This window comes from Sorex fumeus, unplaced genomic scaffold, assembly GCF_029834395.1.
Source record: "Sorex fumeus unplaced genomic scaffold, SorFum_2.1 ptg000051l, whole genome shotgun sequence".
In the NCBI taxonomy this organism is placed as follows: domain Eukaryota; kingdom Metazoa; phylum Chordata; class Mammalia; order Eulipotyphla; family Soricidae; genus Sorex; species Sorex fumeus.
The window spans coordinates 1,778,343-1,793,130 of record NW_026606108.1 but is presented as its reverse complement, the minus strand read 5'-3'; the positions used below and the strand labels follow the sequence as shown (position 1 = coordinate 1,793,130).

Sequence of the window (14,788 nt, the reverse complement as noted above, 5' to 3'; positions counted from 1 at the left end):
TTAAAAAATTGACTCAGGGGACTGGAGCGATAGCACAGTGGGTAGGGCATTTGCCTTGCACGCGGCCGACCCGGATTCGATTCCCAGCATCCCATATGGTCCCCTGAGCACCGCCAGGGGTAATTCCTGAGTGCACAGCCAGGAGTAACCCCTGTGCATCGCCAGGTATGACCCAAAAACAAAAATAAATAAATAAATAAATAAATAAAAACTTGACTTAGCTTTTCTATTTAGTCCTATTGAGTCCAGCAGTGGTTGTAATTTTATTTTTTTTAATTTTGGGGCCACACCCAGTGATGCTCAGGGCTCTGCATTCAGGCATCCCTCCTCTGATAGTAAGGCAAGCCTCTTACCTGCCGTGCTATCAGTCCAGCCCCTGGTTTTAATTTTTATGCAAGGGCCCCTCAGTGCAGGGATCAGCAAGTCTCCTCCAGTGGTATCTGGGTTCTCCATGGTCACAGGGGCACATGTGGTAATGTTGGGGTCCATGTCATGCCAGAGATCAAGTGGGGTCATCCGCAAGTAAAGCATGTACCCTAGCTCTGTACCATTTCTCCAACCCCTTTCATTAAAAAATTAATATTTTTCAAAAAGCCTTCATCAGATTTCTGGTACTGTCTTTCTAGTTTTATCACTGGTAAGTCAGAACTCAAAGAATTAATTGGAGAAAATTTTCTTTTGTTCTATTTCCTGTAAACCTTTGTATATAATTGGTACTATTGGCCATAGATGCTTGACAGGTTCAGGGAGAGAAATAATTACAGTTATATTTTCAGAGTTTTAAAAAAATAATATGTAACATCATTAATAGCCATTGGTTGACTCAATGTATCTATTTATCCTTGACTAAATTTTGGTGGTTTGTGTCTCACAGAAAATATGTTGATTTGTAGAGTCATCATCATGGCACGTTGCCCTGGTGTTCTCATTCCTCTTCCTTCATTCCTGACATTCTTTGTGCCTTATCTCCCCTAGTCCTTGGTCTGTGGGTATTGATAACCCAAGTCAATTGTTCTCCAGATAATTCAATTTTCCACACACTGAATTCAAATGTCTTACTTCTGTGATTAGGTTTTAGTCCCATGGTACATGGGACAAAAATTTAGGCTCAGGTTTATCTAGGCACTGAGGCAGTCCCAGGAAGGCAGAGTTTTTCTTTGGCAGGTTCCAAGAGGGCAGCTTGGCAGTTTGAAACGCTCCCTGGATTCAGCACGCTGGGGGTCGTGAATGGCGAGTCAGTTTGTTACTTATTCACAGCTATTCCTTGTTTCCCTTCTGTGTCTCAGATTGGCCACTTTCTGTTGACTGCTTGTACTGCTTACCACTGGTTTGTAATAAGGCAAAGCCATCCAGACAGTGGCCCTGAGTTCTGACCTTCCCAGTAGGTTCCTGCTGAATTTCCACTGAAATCAGGGAGACTGGTCTGGTCAGAATAGAGGTCACACGGGTGTGAGTACACAGGAGCAGGGGGACTCTGCAAGCAGACAGCCCCTGCAAGGCACTCAAACGTCTGCACGTGTCTAAGTGAGTCTCCAAGGCCCTCAAAGTTTTTCCAGTGTGCCAGGCCCTTGTGGGAAGGGAGGTGTGCCTGAATTGGTCTAGTGACGTGTCTGTCTCCACCTCTATTGAGATGCAAATGACTTCTCCTTCCTCATAACGTTGAAGCCCTGGAGCATCTTCCCAAGTACAAAATTCTGAGCCTGAAGGTGGTGCTAATGTCGCCCATGGGCCCCCTTTGACCTACAGTGTAAAGTATCAAAGCAAGGCATCAGAGGTTCAGGAATTAACAAGTGGTGGGTTCAGGAACGTCTCTCCACTTCTTTCTACATCCCTAGATTCCAATACTGGAAGCATTGGCTGGATGGTCTGGCTTTTCATTTTTATGTGTATCTCCTTGTCTGTCTATCCCAGGAGCTGCAGAGACACAACATACCAGTGACATGCAAATGAATAGGAAGAAATCACTGGTTTCTCCCTCCAGCTCTGCACTTTGCTCCACTTTTCCTACAGCCAATATTTCACACCCTAGCTCTTGAGACAAAGTGGTTTGTTTTGGAAACATTCAATTCTTTTGACAAAACCTTTTCGTAATGGCTGGGGCCATCCACCCTTTTTCTTTAGGGGGATCTGTGCTGTCCACTGCTGATGCATACTGCAGTGACCTCAGTGTGGGAATGCAGACAGCAAAGACGGTCCCAGGGGTGTCAGTGCAGTGAGCCCCTTCTAGTCCCTAACTATACTGGTCACCCCAGTCCTTCCCTATGCACGTAAAGACCTATGGCTCATCTGTATATTCACAAAATCTTAACCATGTGTGTAAATTAATATGCAAGTATGGGTTGGTTTGCATAAACTTGAATACATGTGTAAATGAGCTATAATAACATTCATTTTTTCTGAGAGAGAGCCTGGCCTCTAAATTGCAAACCCCAGAATGTGAGACCAGCACTCAACCAACAGAGCTACTCATTCCTTTGTGCTCCCTGCTCCTTATCTAGTTTTCAACCCCCAGAGGCTCATTAAGGAGCACATTAAGGATATGCAAACCCCACTTAAGTCCCTCATTCATTCATCATTGAGAAAACTCTCCCCATTTTTTCTCCCCTGAGAACTTGATCGAGTCCCTACTCACAGGCCTCATCAATAATCCTAGATGAGCTGCCATGATTGGTGCCTTCGTTCACTTCCAAAATTCATAGGGGGCTTTTTTTTCCCAACTTGATTTAAATACCGTGGTTTAACAAGGTTCTTCATGATGATTTGTTACCAGCATTCAATATTCCAACCCTAATTCTTCTACCACTATCTCAGTTTTCCCAACCACCCTCAAGACTTCCCCTGTAGCAGGCCCATGGTAATATATTTTATATTGCGTATAATCTTTTTATGGGTAATGAAATAATCAAAAAGTTATTTCCATAGGAAAAGTTATGTGAAAATTGTTGTACCTCGCCATGGAGACATTCAGTCCTTCTGAGGCTTTCTAAGTTGTGGTTGCAGGCAGAGCCTAACATGTGTGACCATGTTTTTTCAAATTTAACTTTTATTTTTTTTCACAGTATTATCTTTTATTAGGGTTCCATAGTAGTCTATTTTTTCCCCTTTATTTTATTTTATTTTTTTTTACAGTTGTAGATTTACAATTTTTTGTGCTTTGGTTTCAATTATACAATGATCAGATACCCATCCCTCCACCAGTGCCCATTTTCCACCACCATGGATAATATCCCTCCCACCCCCATCCCCCCATCCCCCCGTCTCTGTGTCTCTCTGAGGTGTGAGATGGTATCTCATTGTGGTTTTGATCTGCATCTCCCTGATGATTAATGATGTAGGGCATTTTCTCATGTGCTTTTTTGCCATTCGGATTTCTTCTTTGAGAAAGTTTCTGTTCATTTCATTGCCCCATTTTTTGATGGGGTTGGATGTTTTCTTCTTGTGGAGTTTAACCAGTATTTTGTATATCCCCTGTGTTCTCTCTCTCCTTTTGGGTGTTGTGGTCTGCAAAAGAGGCATTGAGTGGCAAACATGTTCAGTCCATAGTCTACTTTCGACATGCATCTCCCCTCCTGGGAGGATCCTCCAAACATCCTTTATTTGGTGCTCCCTTCTCTATCTGAACTGCCCTTTCCTCTAGGATACCCGGCTGGCCTCTAAGTTATGGAGTAATCCTCCTGGTGCTGATCTCAGCTATTCTTGGGTATTAATCTCATACTTTGTTACTTTATATCTCCCAGATGCATGCAATCTTTCTATGTCTATCCCTCTCTTTCTGACTCATTTCGCTTAGCATGATACTTTCCATATTGTACCACTTGTATGTAAATTTCATGACTTCATCTTTTCTAACAGCTACATAGTACTCCATTGTGTAGATGTACCAAAGTTTCTTTAACCAGTCATCTGTTCTTGGGCATTCAGGTTTCTTCCAGTTTCTGGCTATTGTAAAGAGTGCTGCAATGAACAAACAAGTGCAGATGTCACTTCGACTATACATTTTTGCCTCTCTGGGATATATTCCCAGGAGTGGTATTGCTGGGTCAAATGGGAGCTCAATTTCTAATTTTTTGAGAATCGTCCATACTGTTTTCCAGAAGGGCTGAACCAGTGGACATTCCCACCAACAGTGAAGGAGTGTCCCTTTCTCGCCACATCCACGCCAGCATCGGTTGCTTTTGTTCTTTTGAATGTGGGCCAGTCTCTGAGGTGTGAGATGGTATCTCATTGTGGTTTTGATCTGCATCTCCCTGATGATTAATGATGTAGGGCATTTTCTCATGTGCTTTTTTGCCATTCGGATTTCTTCTTTGAGAAAGTTTCTGTTCATTTCATTGCCCCATTTTTGGATGGGGTTGGATGTTTTCTTCTTGTGGAGTTCAACCAGTATTTTGTATATCCTGGATATCAACCCCTTGTCAGATGTATATTCGGTGAATATCCTTTCCCATTCTGTAGACTGTCTTTGTATTTTGGTCACTGTTTCTTTGGAGGTGCAGAAGCTTCTTAGTTTAAGATAGTCCCATTTATCTATCTCTGTTTTCACTTGCTCGGCCAGTGGCGTGGCATCTTTGAAGATACCATTAGCTTCAATGTCATGGAGGGTTTTGCCAACTTTATCTTCAATGTACCTTATGGTTTCTGGTCTGATGTTGAGGTCTTTAATCCATTTTGATCTTACTTTTGTACATGGTGTTAGGCAGAGTTCTGAGCCTATTTTTTTGCATGTAGCCGTCCAGTGATGCCAACACAATTTATTAAAGAGGCTTTCCTTACTCCACTTCACATTACTTGCACCTTTATCAAAGATTAGATGAGCATATGATTGAGGGGAGATGTCAGTGTATTCAACCCTGTTCCATTGGTCTGCAGTTCTGCCTTTGTTCCAGTACCATGCTGTTTTAATTATTACTGCTTTGTAGTACAGTTTGAAGTTCGGGAGGTTGATTCCTCCCATTTTCTTTTTCCCAAGAATTGCTTTAGCTATTCGTGGGGGCTTATTGTTCCATATAAATTTCAGGAGTGTTTGCTCCATTTCTTTGAAGAATGTCATGGGTATCCTTATAGGGATTGCATTGAATTTATACAATGCTTTCGGTAGTATTGCCATTTTGACAATGTTAAGTCTCCCGACCCATGAGCAGGGGATATCTTTCCATTTCCTCATGTCCTCTTTTATTTCCTGAAGTAGCGTTTTGTAGTTTTCTTTGTACAGGTCCTTTACTTCCTTAGTTAAGCTGATTCCTAGGTACTTGATATTCTGGGGCACAATTGTGAACGGGATTGTTTTTTTCATGTTGCTTTCTTCTCTCTCACTGTTTGCGTATAGGAAAGCCATGGACTTTTGGGTATTGATTTTATAACCTGCAACTTTACTATACGAGTCTATTGTTTCTAGGAGTTTTTTGGTGGAAGTTACTGGGTTCTCTAAGTAGAGTATCATATCATCTGCGAATAGTGAGAGCTTGATTTCTTCCTTTCCTACCTGAATGCCCTTAATATCTTTTTCCTGCCTAATCGCTATTGCAAGTACTTCCAGTACTATATTGAACAGCAGTGGAGAGAGTGGGCATCCCTGTCTCGTCCCTGATCTTAGAGGGAAGGCTCTCAGTTTTTCCCCATTGAGGATGATGCTTGCTGTAAATTTAATTTTTATTAATGAAACATCACGAGGTACAATTGTAGACTTACAAATTCTTTGTGCTTGGGTTTCAATTATACAATTGATCAAATACCCATCCCTTCACCAGTGCCTATTTTCCACCACCACGGGTCCCAGTATCCCTCCCACCCCCCATCCCCCACCCCACCCTGCCTCTGTGTCAGGGCATTCCCTTTTGTTCTCTCTCTCCTTTTGGGTGTTGTGGTTTGCAAAAGAGGCATTGAGTGACAATCATGTTTGGTCTATAGTCTACTTTCAGCATGCTTCTCCTTTCCTGGGGGTGCCCGAGAACAGATGACTGGTTAAAGAAACTTTGGTACATCTACACAATGGAGTACTATGTAGCTGTCAGAAAATATGAAGTCATGAAATTTATATACAAGTGGTACTACATGGAAATTATCATGTTAAGAGAAATGAGTCAGAAAGAGAGGGATAGACATAAAAAGATTGCATTCATCTGGGGAACATAAAGTAACAAAATAGGAGACTAACACCCAAGAGTGCACGAGATTAGTACCAGGAGTTTTACTCCATGGCTTGGAGGACAGCCACACATGCTAGGGGAAAAGGGAGCTCAGATAGAGAAGGGAGCACCAATAAAGTGTGACCATGTTTGAGTTAGTTGGCATTGGTTGATTTCTACATTGGTTGGCTTCTGCATTGGTTGGAAGACTGGTGTTGGTTGGCTTCTGTGTTGCTCAGCTTGTGTTGGTTGGCATCTGCGTTGGTTGGTTGGTTGGTTTTGGCAGACAGGTGTTGGTTGGCTTCTGCCTTACAGCCATGCAATCCGCTATGCTCCTGCTGGAATGTCACTGTTAGAGATTTTGTGATGTTGCCGCCCTGAAAATCCTAAATATTTCACTGGGAAGTTCCTTATTCCACTGGGCAAGGCTGCCAGCTGTTCTGAAAGTATGGGAGAAGGTGGGGCTATGGAGGGCTGTCACGCTGACTCTGATAAGAGGTGGACTTTTTCTAACATCTCTGTTTCTGCGCCACTGTTTCCCAGACAACTGAGGTGCCTGGGAAAATGGGGGACAGGAAGCATTCTCCCAGGTACCTGGGTAACTCTCTGGAGGGCCCCCATTCGGACAGCAGGTAGCATCATACAGTGACCCATGCAGTCAGACAGACTAGTCACCCCTCAGGGCTCCATGGGGCAAACAGCACACACATGATTTGTCCCCATCTACATGCAATCTTTCCACACACATCTCGTCCCATTGCCGGCTTCTCCCCACTAGTGTTCCCCATCTGCTCCTCTGATGCGACTTCTGGCTGGACCCTCTGGCTGCATCTCCCTCCCCCACCTCCGTGTTGGAACTGACCCCAGTTGTGTCCCTCCTCTTCCTCCTGAAGTTCAGCTCTCCTGCTCTCCCTGTCCCTTACCCTGGGCATGTGTCTCCCTCCCCTGCTTCCAGATACCAACTCTCAGAACTCACCCCATGCCTGCCCCTCTCCCCTACATCTACTGTGAGGCTCCAGGACACGCAGGCAGCAACCAAGGCCAGCACAATGGCAGGCTCAACTTCCATTGACCTGGATTTGGTTTGGGTGCCACACCCAAGGATCACTCAGGGAGCCCTGAGTGGTACTTGAGATTTAACCCACATTCAGGCCTTGCCAGGAATAAGCCCTGAACATAGCCGGGTGTAGCCCCCCAAAAAAGAGCCATGGGGATATTACAATGGATTTGGTGCATACTTGGCACACAGTAAACACAGGTTTGATCCATGGCACCCCAAATGGCCCCCACAAGCCTGCATGAGTAAAGCTTGAACACAGAGATAGGAGTCAGTCCTGAGCATTGCCCCAAGCACCCCCTCTCCCCAAAATACAAAATACAATATAAAATAGTAGTAGAGCATTTGACTACAAACAAGTACATAATGATACTTATTTAATTATATAATGATATTTATTTAATAGAAAGAGGTGATCTCTGTAGTGAGATAGGGAACATTTGTTGTTAAAGGGGGTGTCACTGTGCATGCTGTCTCAGGATCTCACCCACACAGGCCTTGTCTTTCTCTTTTCTCTCTCTCTCTCTCTCTCTCTCTCTCTCTCTCTGTCTGTCTGTCTCTGCCCGCTACCGCCTGTTTTGGGCATTGTGGTTTGCAATACAGATACTGAAAGGTTATCAAGAATATTCCTTTAACTACTTTTAATACTCAGTTCTTGTCCAACATGATCATTTCCAACTATTATTGTCGTACTGTTCCCTTTTCTATCTTACCTACCCTCAGCCCCAAACATACTTGTGTTGATTCCATCCATTGACCAGTCCTCCCAGCCCCTGTTCTCCCTGGCCGTGGATATTAGTCTTCTAATATATATATATATATATATATATATATATATATATATATATCACAAACGAATGTAGTTATTTTATATCTGTCCCCTTCCTTCTAACTCATTTCACTCAGCATGATACTCTCCATGTCCATCCATTTATAAGCAAATTTCATGACTTCATTTTTCCTAACAGCTGCATAGTATTCCATTATGTAGATGTGCCATAGTTTCTTTATCCATTTGTCTGTTCTTGGGCACTCAGGTGTTTCCAGATTCTGGCTATTGTGAATAGTGCTACAGTGAACATAGAAGTGCAGATAGTGTTTCTGAAGTGTGATTTTGGGCACCCAGGGTATATTCCCAGAAGTGGTATTACTGGGTCAAATAGAAGATCGATTTCTATTTTTTTGAGTAATGTCCATATTGTTTTCCAAAAAGGCTGGAGCAGTCGGCATTCCCACCAACAATGAAGGAGGATCCCTTTCTCCCCATATCCACACCAGCACTGGTTGCTCTTGTTCTTTTGGTTGTGTGCCAATCTCTGGTGTGAGATGATATCTCATTCCCATTTGGATCTGCATCTCCCTGATGCAGTGATGAAGAGCATTTTTTTCATGTGCCTTTTGACCATTCAAATCTCTTCTTCAAGCAAGTTTCTGTTCATTTCGTCGTATCATTTTCTAATGTGGTTGAATTTTTTTTTGTAGAGTTCGACCAGTGCCTTGTATATCTGATTTCTTTTTATTGTTGCTTTGTTTTCTCTTGGATCATGTTCTGTAGTATTCAAGTTCTTGTTTTGGGGTTCACTGCTCTGCTAGTTCACTGCAGCCCTTGGTACTTTCTGGCCTGGGGGTAGCCTTTCCTCTGGTGTCAGAAAAAGAAACACACAAAGCAGGTGGAAGTGAGGCCCCAGGGCCATTCCTTGGGCACTGAGGAAAAGCATATTAATCAAATGTGGACGCAGAAGAGCAAGATCCTCTCCTTCCGACTCTGCTCCTTGTGGAAGCTGGCAACCAAGAAAACCATGGAAAAACCAGAACCCCACCAGGAGTCAGCTGACCTATAGAACCAGACCCAGGTTAGGTAAAGGGGTGTGTTCTATACCAACTAAGAACCTGCTTCCCCTTAGCTGCAGGAAAGTGGTCAAATCTGCTAAAACAGACTGTGTGTCTGCTTTGGAGTTGCTCCTGTTTTTCTCTTACTGATGGCACTTTCCAAAGGTAGAAGCAGAAATGATTGATCTCTGCATGTTGTGTTCACGATTGCTCAAGTGATTCATTATGTCTTGTTTTATTATCTGTATTGTTTGTTCTTCTGCTTGGTTCTGATTGAATTTTATGTAAAAAATGAATAGCCACTCACATATCACATAATTCAATATTTCCCCAGAAAGCGTACAACACAGTGTTCACAGAAATTACTGAGAAAAATATTTTTGTGTTTCTTGATTGCTTTGGGTTAATCATTCTGATTCCTTTGTACTGAAAATGCTAATTTGATTAACATTGCAAATGCTTCTTGAGAAGCTATCTAAAAAATTGACATTTCTATCAGCCATTCCAAATGTGGCTACAAGAGAATACTAGCAAAATAATGCAGCAGAAGTAATTCTAATTTATTGAAACATAGCTTTCACAGGAGTTCAGTATAATCTGTCAATAATATTAAATAGAAGCAGAATGTTCATAAGGATCTTTTCATACCATAAGTGATTAGGAATCATTGGTAAATGAAAGATAAGTATTAGAAAACTCCATAAATGGATTAGGTTTTACTGGGAGTTAAAGAAATGAGTGCAGCACAGCCATGCAGAGGGGAAGAAGGAAGAATTTCCTAATATTCTCAGTTAGCTCAAAGTGGAGAGCTCAAAGGTGTGTGGAAACTGGATTCAGGAAGAACAGGTATAGCTCAGTAGAAAGGAAAGGGTTCTGGGAGGGGGTGTTGGCATGTCTGAGCACCCTCCCACCCCACTGCCAGTGCTGATACCAGGAGGACAGATATCAGGAAGTGCTCACTAAGTGGTAGTCTGCCAGAAATATGCCTGCATCTATTTTACCATTATATTTTGCTTCCATGTTTTTTACAGTAATCAATAAAATTCCTTGCACATCCATGGATACTATAAAAATCAAGGTTGAGCATATTTAAGTAGGGTCTGAGTAATGGAACAGAGTGTAGGCTGTTTGCCCTTCATGTTGTCTGATCCAGATTCAAGCCTAGGCACCCCAGTACTTCAGGGTATGGCACAAATGTGCACCCACCACCCAAACATGTTAACATCCTGTTAGGTAGACTCTATTATTACCTTTGGGGGGGTGGGTGATGGAGAAGAATCCATTCAAATGTTTGATTAGCAACTCTCCTAAGCTTAAAGTAGTACAGCACACACAAAAAAGGGGTTCAGGCTTCTGGTAGCATCTAGCAGAAGAGAACTCACCAGATCATGATGCTAGACATGAGGTGAGTGTTTCAGAACTTCCCTGGGATCCACAAGAGATAACTCTGTGGGCAGGTCATTTCATCCCCTAGCTTAGCATCCTCACCTGTGACACAGAAGTTACAGTTCTACTGTTATAATCAAAGTTCCCTTAACCAGACACACCAAGACAGAGATTTGGCAGGAAAACCAAACAAGTATTTCTTCATTTACACCAGCTGGCCAGGCCAGGGACCAGAACTAGGCAATCTCCTGAAGCTATTGACCTCGCAGTGGAGGGTACAAGAGCAATTTTAGAGAGCGTCTGCAGGGCATGAGCCTACTTAACCAGACTGAGACTGGCAGCACAGACGTCAGAGTTACAATATGGTATCAAATCCAACAGTGGTGTTGGGGTTCAAGTACAATGATATCAGGAATGACAAACATGGCTAGATCAAGGAAAGTTGGGCAAGGCCATTTACAGCAAGAAGGGCATTCTCTACAGCTGGGGGGGGCGGGGTCAGGGGACAGATTGGTGTCTGGTTTTGCAGTTAACAGCATGTACAAAGAAGTTATGAGTCACACACTACAAAACCCCACAGCTAATGACAGGACAAGGCCCCTTTGCAGACTGTGTGAAAATAGAGGAGATGATCTCACATTGCAAAGTTGAAAAAGAGAGAAAATTACTAGTGTTCCTGTTCTGTCTCCAGCTCGTGCTGTGTTGCCATCCAGAGCTTTCACTTAGCTCACTGTTTTTTAATTCCTAGAAAAGCCATCTTAATTCTGACAATATTTCATCACAGGTGACTATGTCGTCATGACTGTCTACTTTGAACTGAGCAGAAGAATGGGGTACTTCACCATCCAGACATACATCCCCTGTGTACTGACTGTGGTGTTATCGTGGGTTTCGTTTTGGATCAAAAAAGATGCTACACCAGCAAGAACAGCACTAGGTGAGTGTACAAAAGAGACTCCCAAGACTTTGTGTCATTTTAATACAGAAGAATTCACAAAACTACTTCCAGTCCAGGAGGCCTAGTTCCAGTGACTTAATGAAGTCAATAAAAATTATTCTTTACAGCATTGAATTCCACATGTCTGAGTTACATGAAGCAGTGGGTAGGGACTCAGTATAAATCAAGTTGCCTTAACTGTGCTCTATGGATGATGTAGTCATAAAAATGCCCGCATATCTCAGAACCTGCCACAATCAAAAGTTTCATTATGTCAAAAACAGAACTTGTCACCCAGCTTGGAGAGCTAAAGAAAAATATTGGCAACAGAGTCTCAATAAAAGAAGTTCTGTTTGTCAGTAATAGTTTTGACCAGAAAAGAGTCCTGGTTTTCGGCTAGAATCTCTCCACTAAATCTCCATCCTTCATTGAACTTACCTCTGGCCCCACCTCAACATCAGCGCTTCTCAACCAGGAGCCTTAGGGTCACTTTGGGGACCCCAGGCTGCTCCAAGGGAGCACGGGTAAAATACATCAATGGGGACCCTCATGGGGATCCCACAAGGGGAGCCTACTAGAGCACAAGCCAGCCAAAAGGATGTGGGACCACTGGAAGGAAGCAAGGGGAGAGAGGAACAAAGTTTGGGAAAGTTGGAGAAGCACTGCTTTATATGAAACACTGAATTTCAGAGGGTTTACAGTTGAAAAACACATTTGAGAACAATCTTCCTTTAAGAGTTCCACCTAACTTTCAATATCAGTGATTTGTAGAAAATAAGAAATATGATTGCTGAATATAAATGATTACTTTGCTAAAAAAAATTGAGAACATAAGACTCTGCCTCAACTTAAAATCCTGCAAAGTCTCTTTGTGTTTCTTAGTAATTTTATTTTTAACAACAAAGTACAATTCCAGCAAAATAAGTTAACCTAAAAATACTACCAATGGCCCCTGATTATGCCTTTAAAAATCAACCCAAAAGAGTAGAGAAATGGCAAAACCAGTTTGTTTAACTGAGTCACCAATCAGACCATTCCTAGAAAGAATAAGTACCCTGACAGCTTTTCCTTTTTTTTTTTCTTTTTGGGTCACATGGGCGAAACTCTGGGGCTACTCCTGGCTCTGCATAGTAATCAAGCCCAGGTTAGCCACATGCAAGGCAAACACCCTACCTGCTGTACTGTCGCTCAGCCCCCCTACTCCTGAGGCTTATAAATGAAGCCCTGGGGCCAGAGTGAAAGTCCAGTGGGCAGAGTGCTTGCATGCTACAGAGCCAAGACTAACCAGGTAAATAGCCGCGTGTAGTTCAAAAATCAAAACCATAAATAAAGCCCAATTCAACTTATGTCAAGAACCTGACATCCGTCTTTTTTTAAATTTCATTTGTATAAAATTGTTCACAGTGTTATTACTTTCAATATTCCAACACCAACCCTACCACCATTATACCTTCCCACCACCATTATTTCCTATTTTCCCAGCCACCACCCAAGCCTGCTCCAATAGCAAGCCCTAAATGACTTATTTTGTATTGCGTGTTATGGTTAAGTAACTAAAAATGATCAAAAAATATTTCCTTTAAAAAAAAAGGTAGGGCTGGATAGCACAGCAGGTAGGGCATTTGCCTTGCATGCGGCCAACCCGGGTTTGACTCCCAGCATCCCATATGGTCCCCCAAGCACCACCAGGAGTAATTCCAGGCGTAACCCCTGTGCATCGCCAGGTGTGACCCAAAAAGCAAAAAAAAAGTGTGTAAAGATTGTATCTCATCCTAGAGTCATTAAGCTCTTGTATAAGCGATTACTAACATATTGTTACAGGTTAAGCCTTGTGTGTTAATATTTTCTTAATCGAGATTGGTTGACTTCTACTTTACATCCTATCCAATGTGGTATGCTACACATCAGTGGTAAAGAGTATGAGATGTCGTTCCAAGAATTCTAAGGTATTAAATATGATGAAACAGCTGGGGTTAGATTTTTAACTAGATGGTGATAAGTCAGTCTTTTATAACCAAAAGCCTGCAAAAGTTCCCCACCTCTCCTAAGAAAGCATTCGATATTTAAGTCAGAAAACATAGCACAGTCTCCTAATCCAGAAATAAATAATGGTTTGATATCTATAAAGGACTGCTCGGATGTCAAATTGGCTGATAGTCTTTAGCCCTGCTCTTGTAAATGTCTGAAGACTCAAAGGAAAAGGTGGTCTTAAAGAATAATCTCAGCAGATAAAGTACATTTTAAAAAGGAAGTTCTACAATGAAAACGCATAGTGGCTGGGTTGGAAATAAATTGGTTTAAGAGCCAATTGAAGACAGTGGGAAGGAATTTGTGTAATGAACAGAGGTCCAGACAGAAATATTTAAAGCAAGGAACAAAGTGCCTGTGACGATGCCATGACACCCACTGAAGCTGAAGTCAGTGGAGGAGAGAATGCATTCGTTCTTTCTGGATCAGTATTATAGTTTGGGTGACATCATGGCGACATTAGTGTTAACCTTCATGGTTCTGATGCACAGTTGCTGCATCATCTCCACTGCTGTCCTTGTGTCACTTCTCATCCACATCTCCCTTCTCCTGCCACTGCTTGGTTATCTGTCTTATTATCTGAGATCAAGGGTCAATGACCTGCTTATCAGATACTCTCTATTTTCTTGTTTGGTCCTATATAGGGTGAGCGGTCACCCAGTATTTCTTCTTCTCCCTCAAACTATGTTGTTTATGAAACTGATAAGCGTTTTACTGAAAGTTTTGGGTCTTTCGACTCATTTCCTGGGAAAAAAATTCCTAACGTTTAGGAAAAACTACAGATTTTGTAGCCAACATAGATCTTCTATTTGTTTGTGTGGGGCCAACCATCTGTGCTAAGGGTACTCTATGGGGTCCTGGGGATTGGCCACATGCAAGTCACACTGAGCCAGATTATTTTTCAAATTAAATTGGGGGGGTTGGAGAGTTTGCTCAATTGGAGAACATTCATCTAGCATATTTAAGGCCTTGAGGTTCATACCTAGCCTGCAGGACACCGCACTTGTGATTCCTATAAAAATAAAATCATTTTTCAACTTAGAAACTTTAAGTTTGAACTGTATACTTGTAATAAATACATCGTTTATAAAAATACGACCAGTGCTACAGCTCAGCAGTGGTGCATCTGCCATTTGTGTGGGAGGCCCTGAGTTCCTCCCCCACACACACATTTTCAAGTCCTACAACTCCCCCACCCAATAGCAAGAAAAATGGCATTCTATTTCCACTGCACTTATTAAAGAAAAAACACTTTTTTAAAGAAGTGACTTCCTGTGACTTGAATGCTGATCATTGTCAGGCTGGAGCCTCAGGTATTGATCAGCATCTTTCACAGCGCTGTCCACTCTATGACCTGAGACGCCTCCTCCTGGGAGTCCCGGCTGTTCACAGACCAGGTTGGAACACAAGGGCACTTGGTACAAA

At 42.4% G+C, this 14,788-nt stretch overlaps 1 protein-coding gene across 2 annotated transcripts in view; it reads left to right on the top strand.

The window, feature by feature from the left end:
- The window catches only part of GABRG3 (gamma-aminobutyric acid type A receptor subunit gamma3), a 449,853-nt gene that overhangs the window by 427,475 nt on the left and 7,590 nt on the right, over nt 1-14,788 (top strand). For both annotated transcript variants that reach the window (XM_056124363.1, XM_056124362.1), the window contains exon 7: nt 11,183-11,335. In XM_056124363.1, the coding sequence (XP_055980338.1) occupies nt 11,183-11,335 (153 nt within the window). The remainder of the gene's footprint in view (nt 1-11,182; nt 11,336-14,788) is intronic.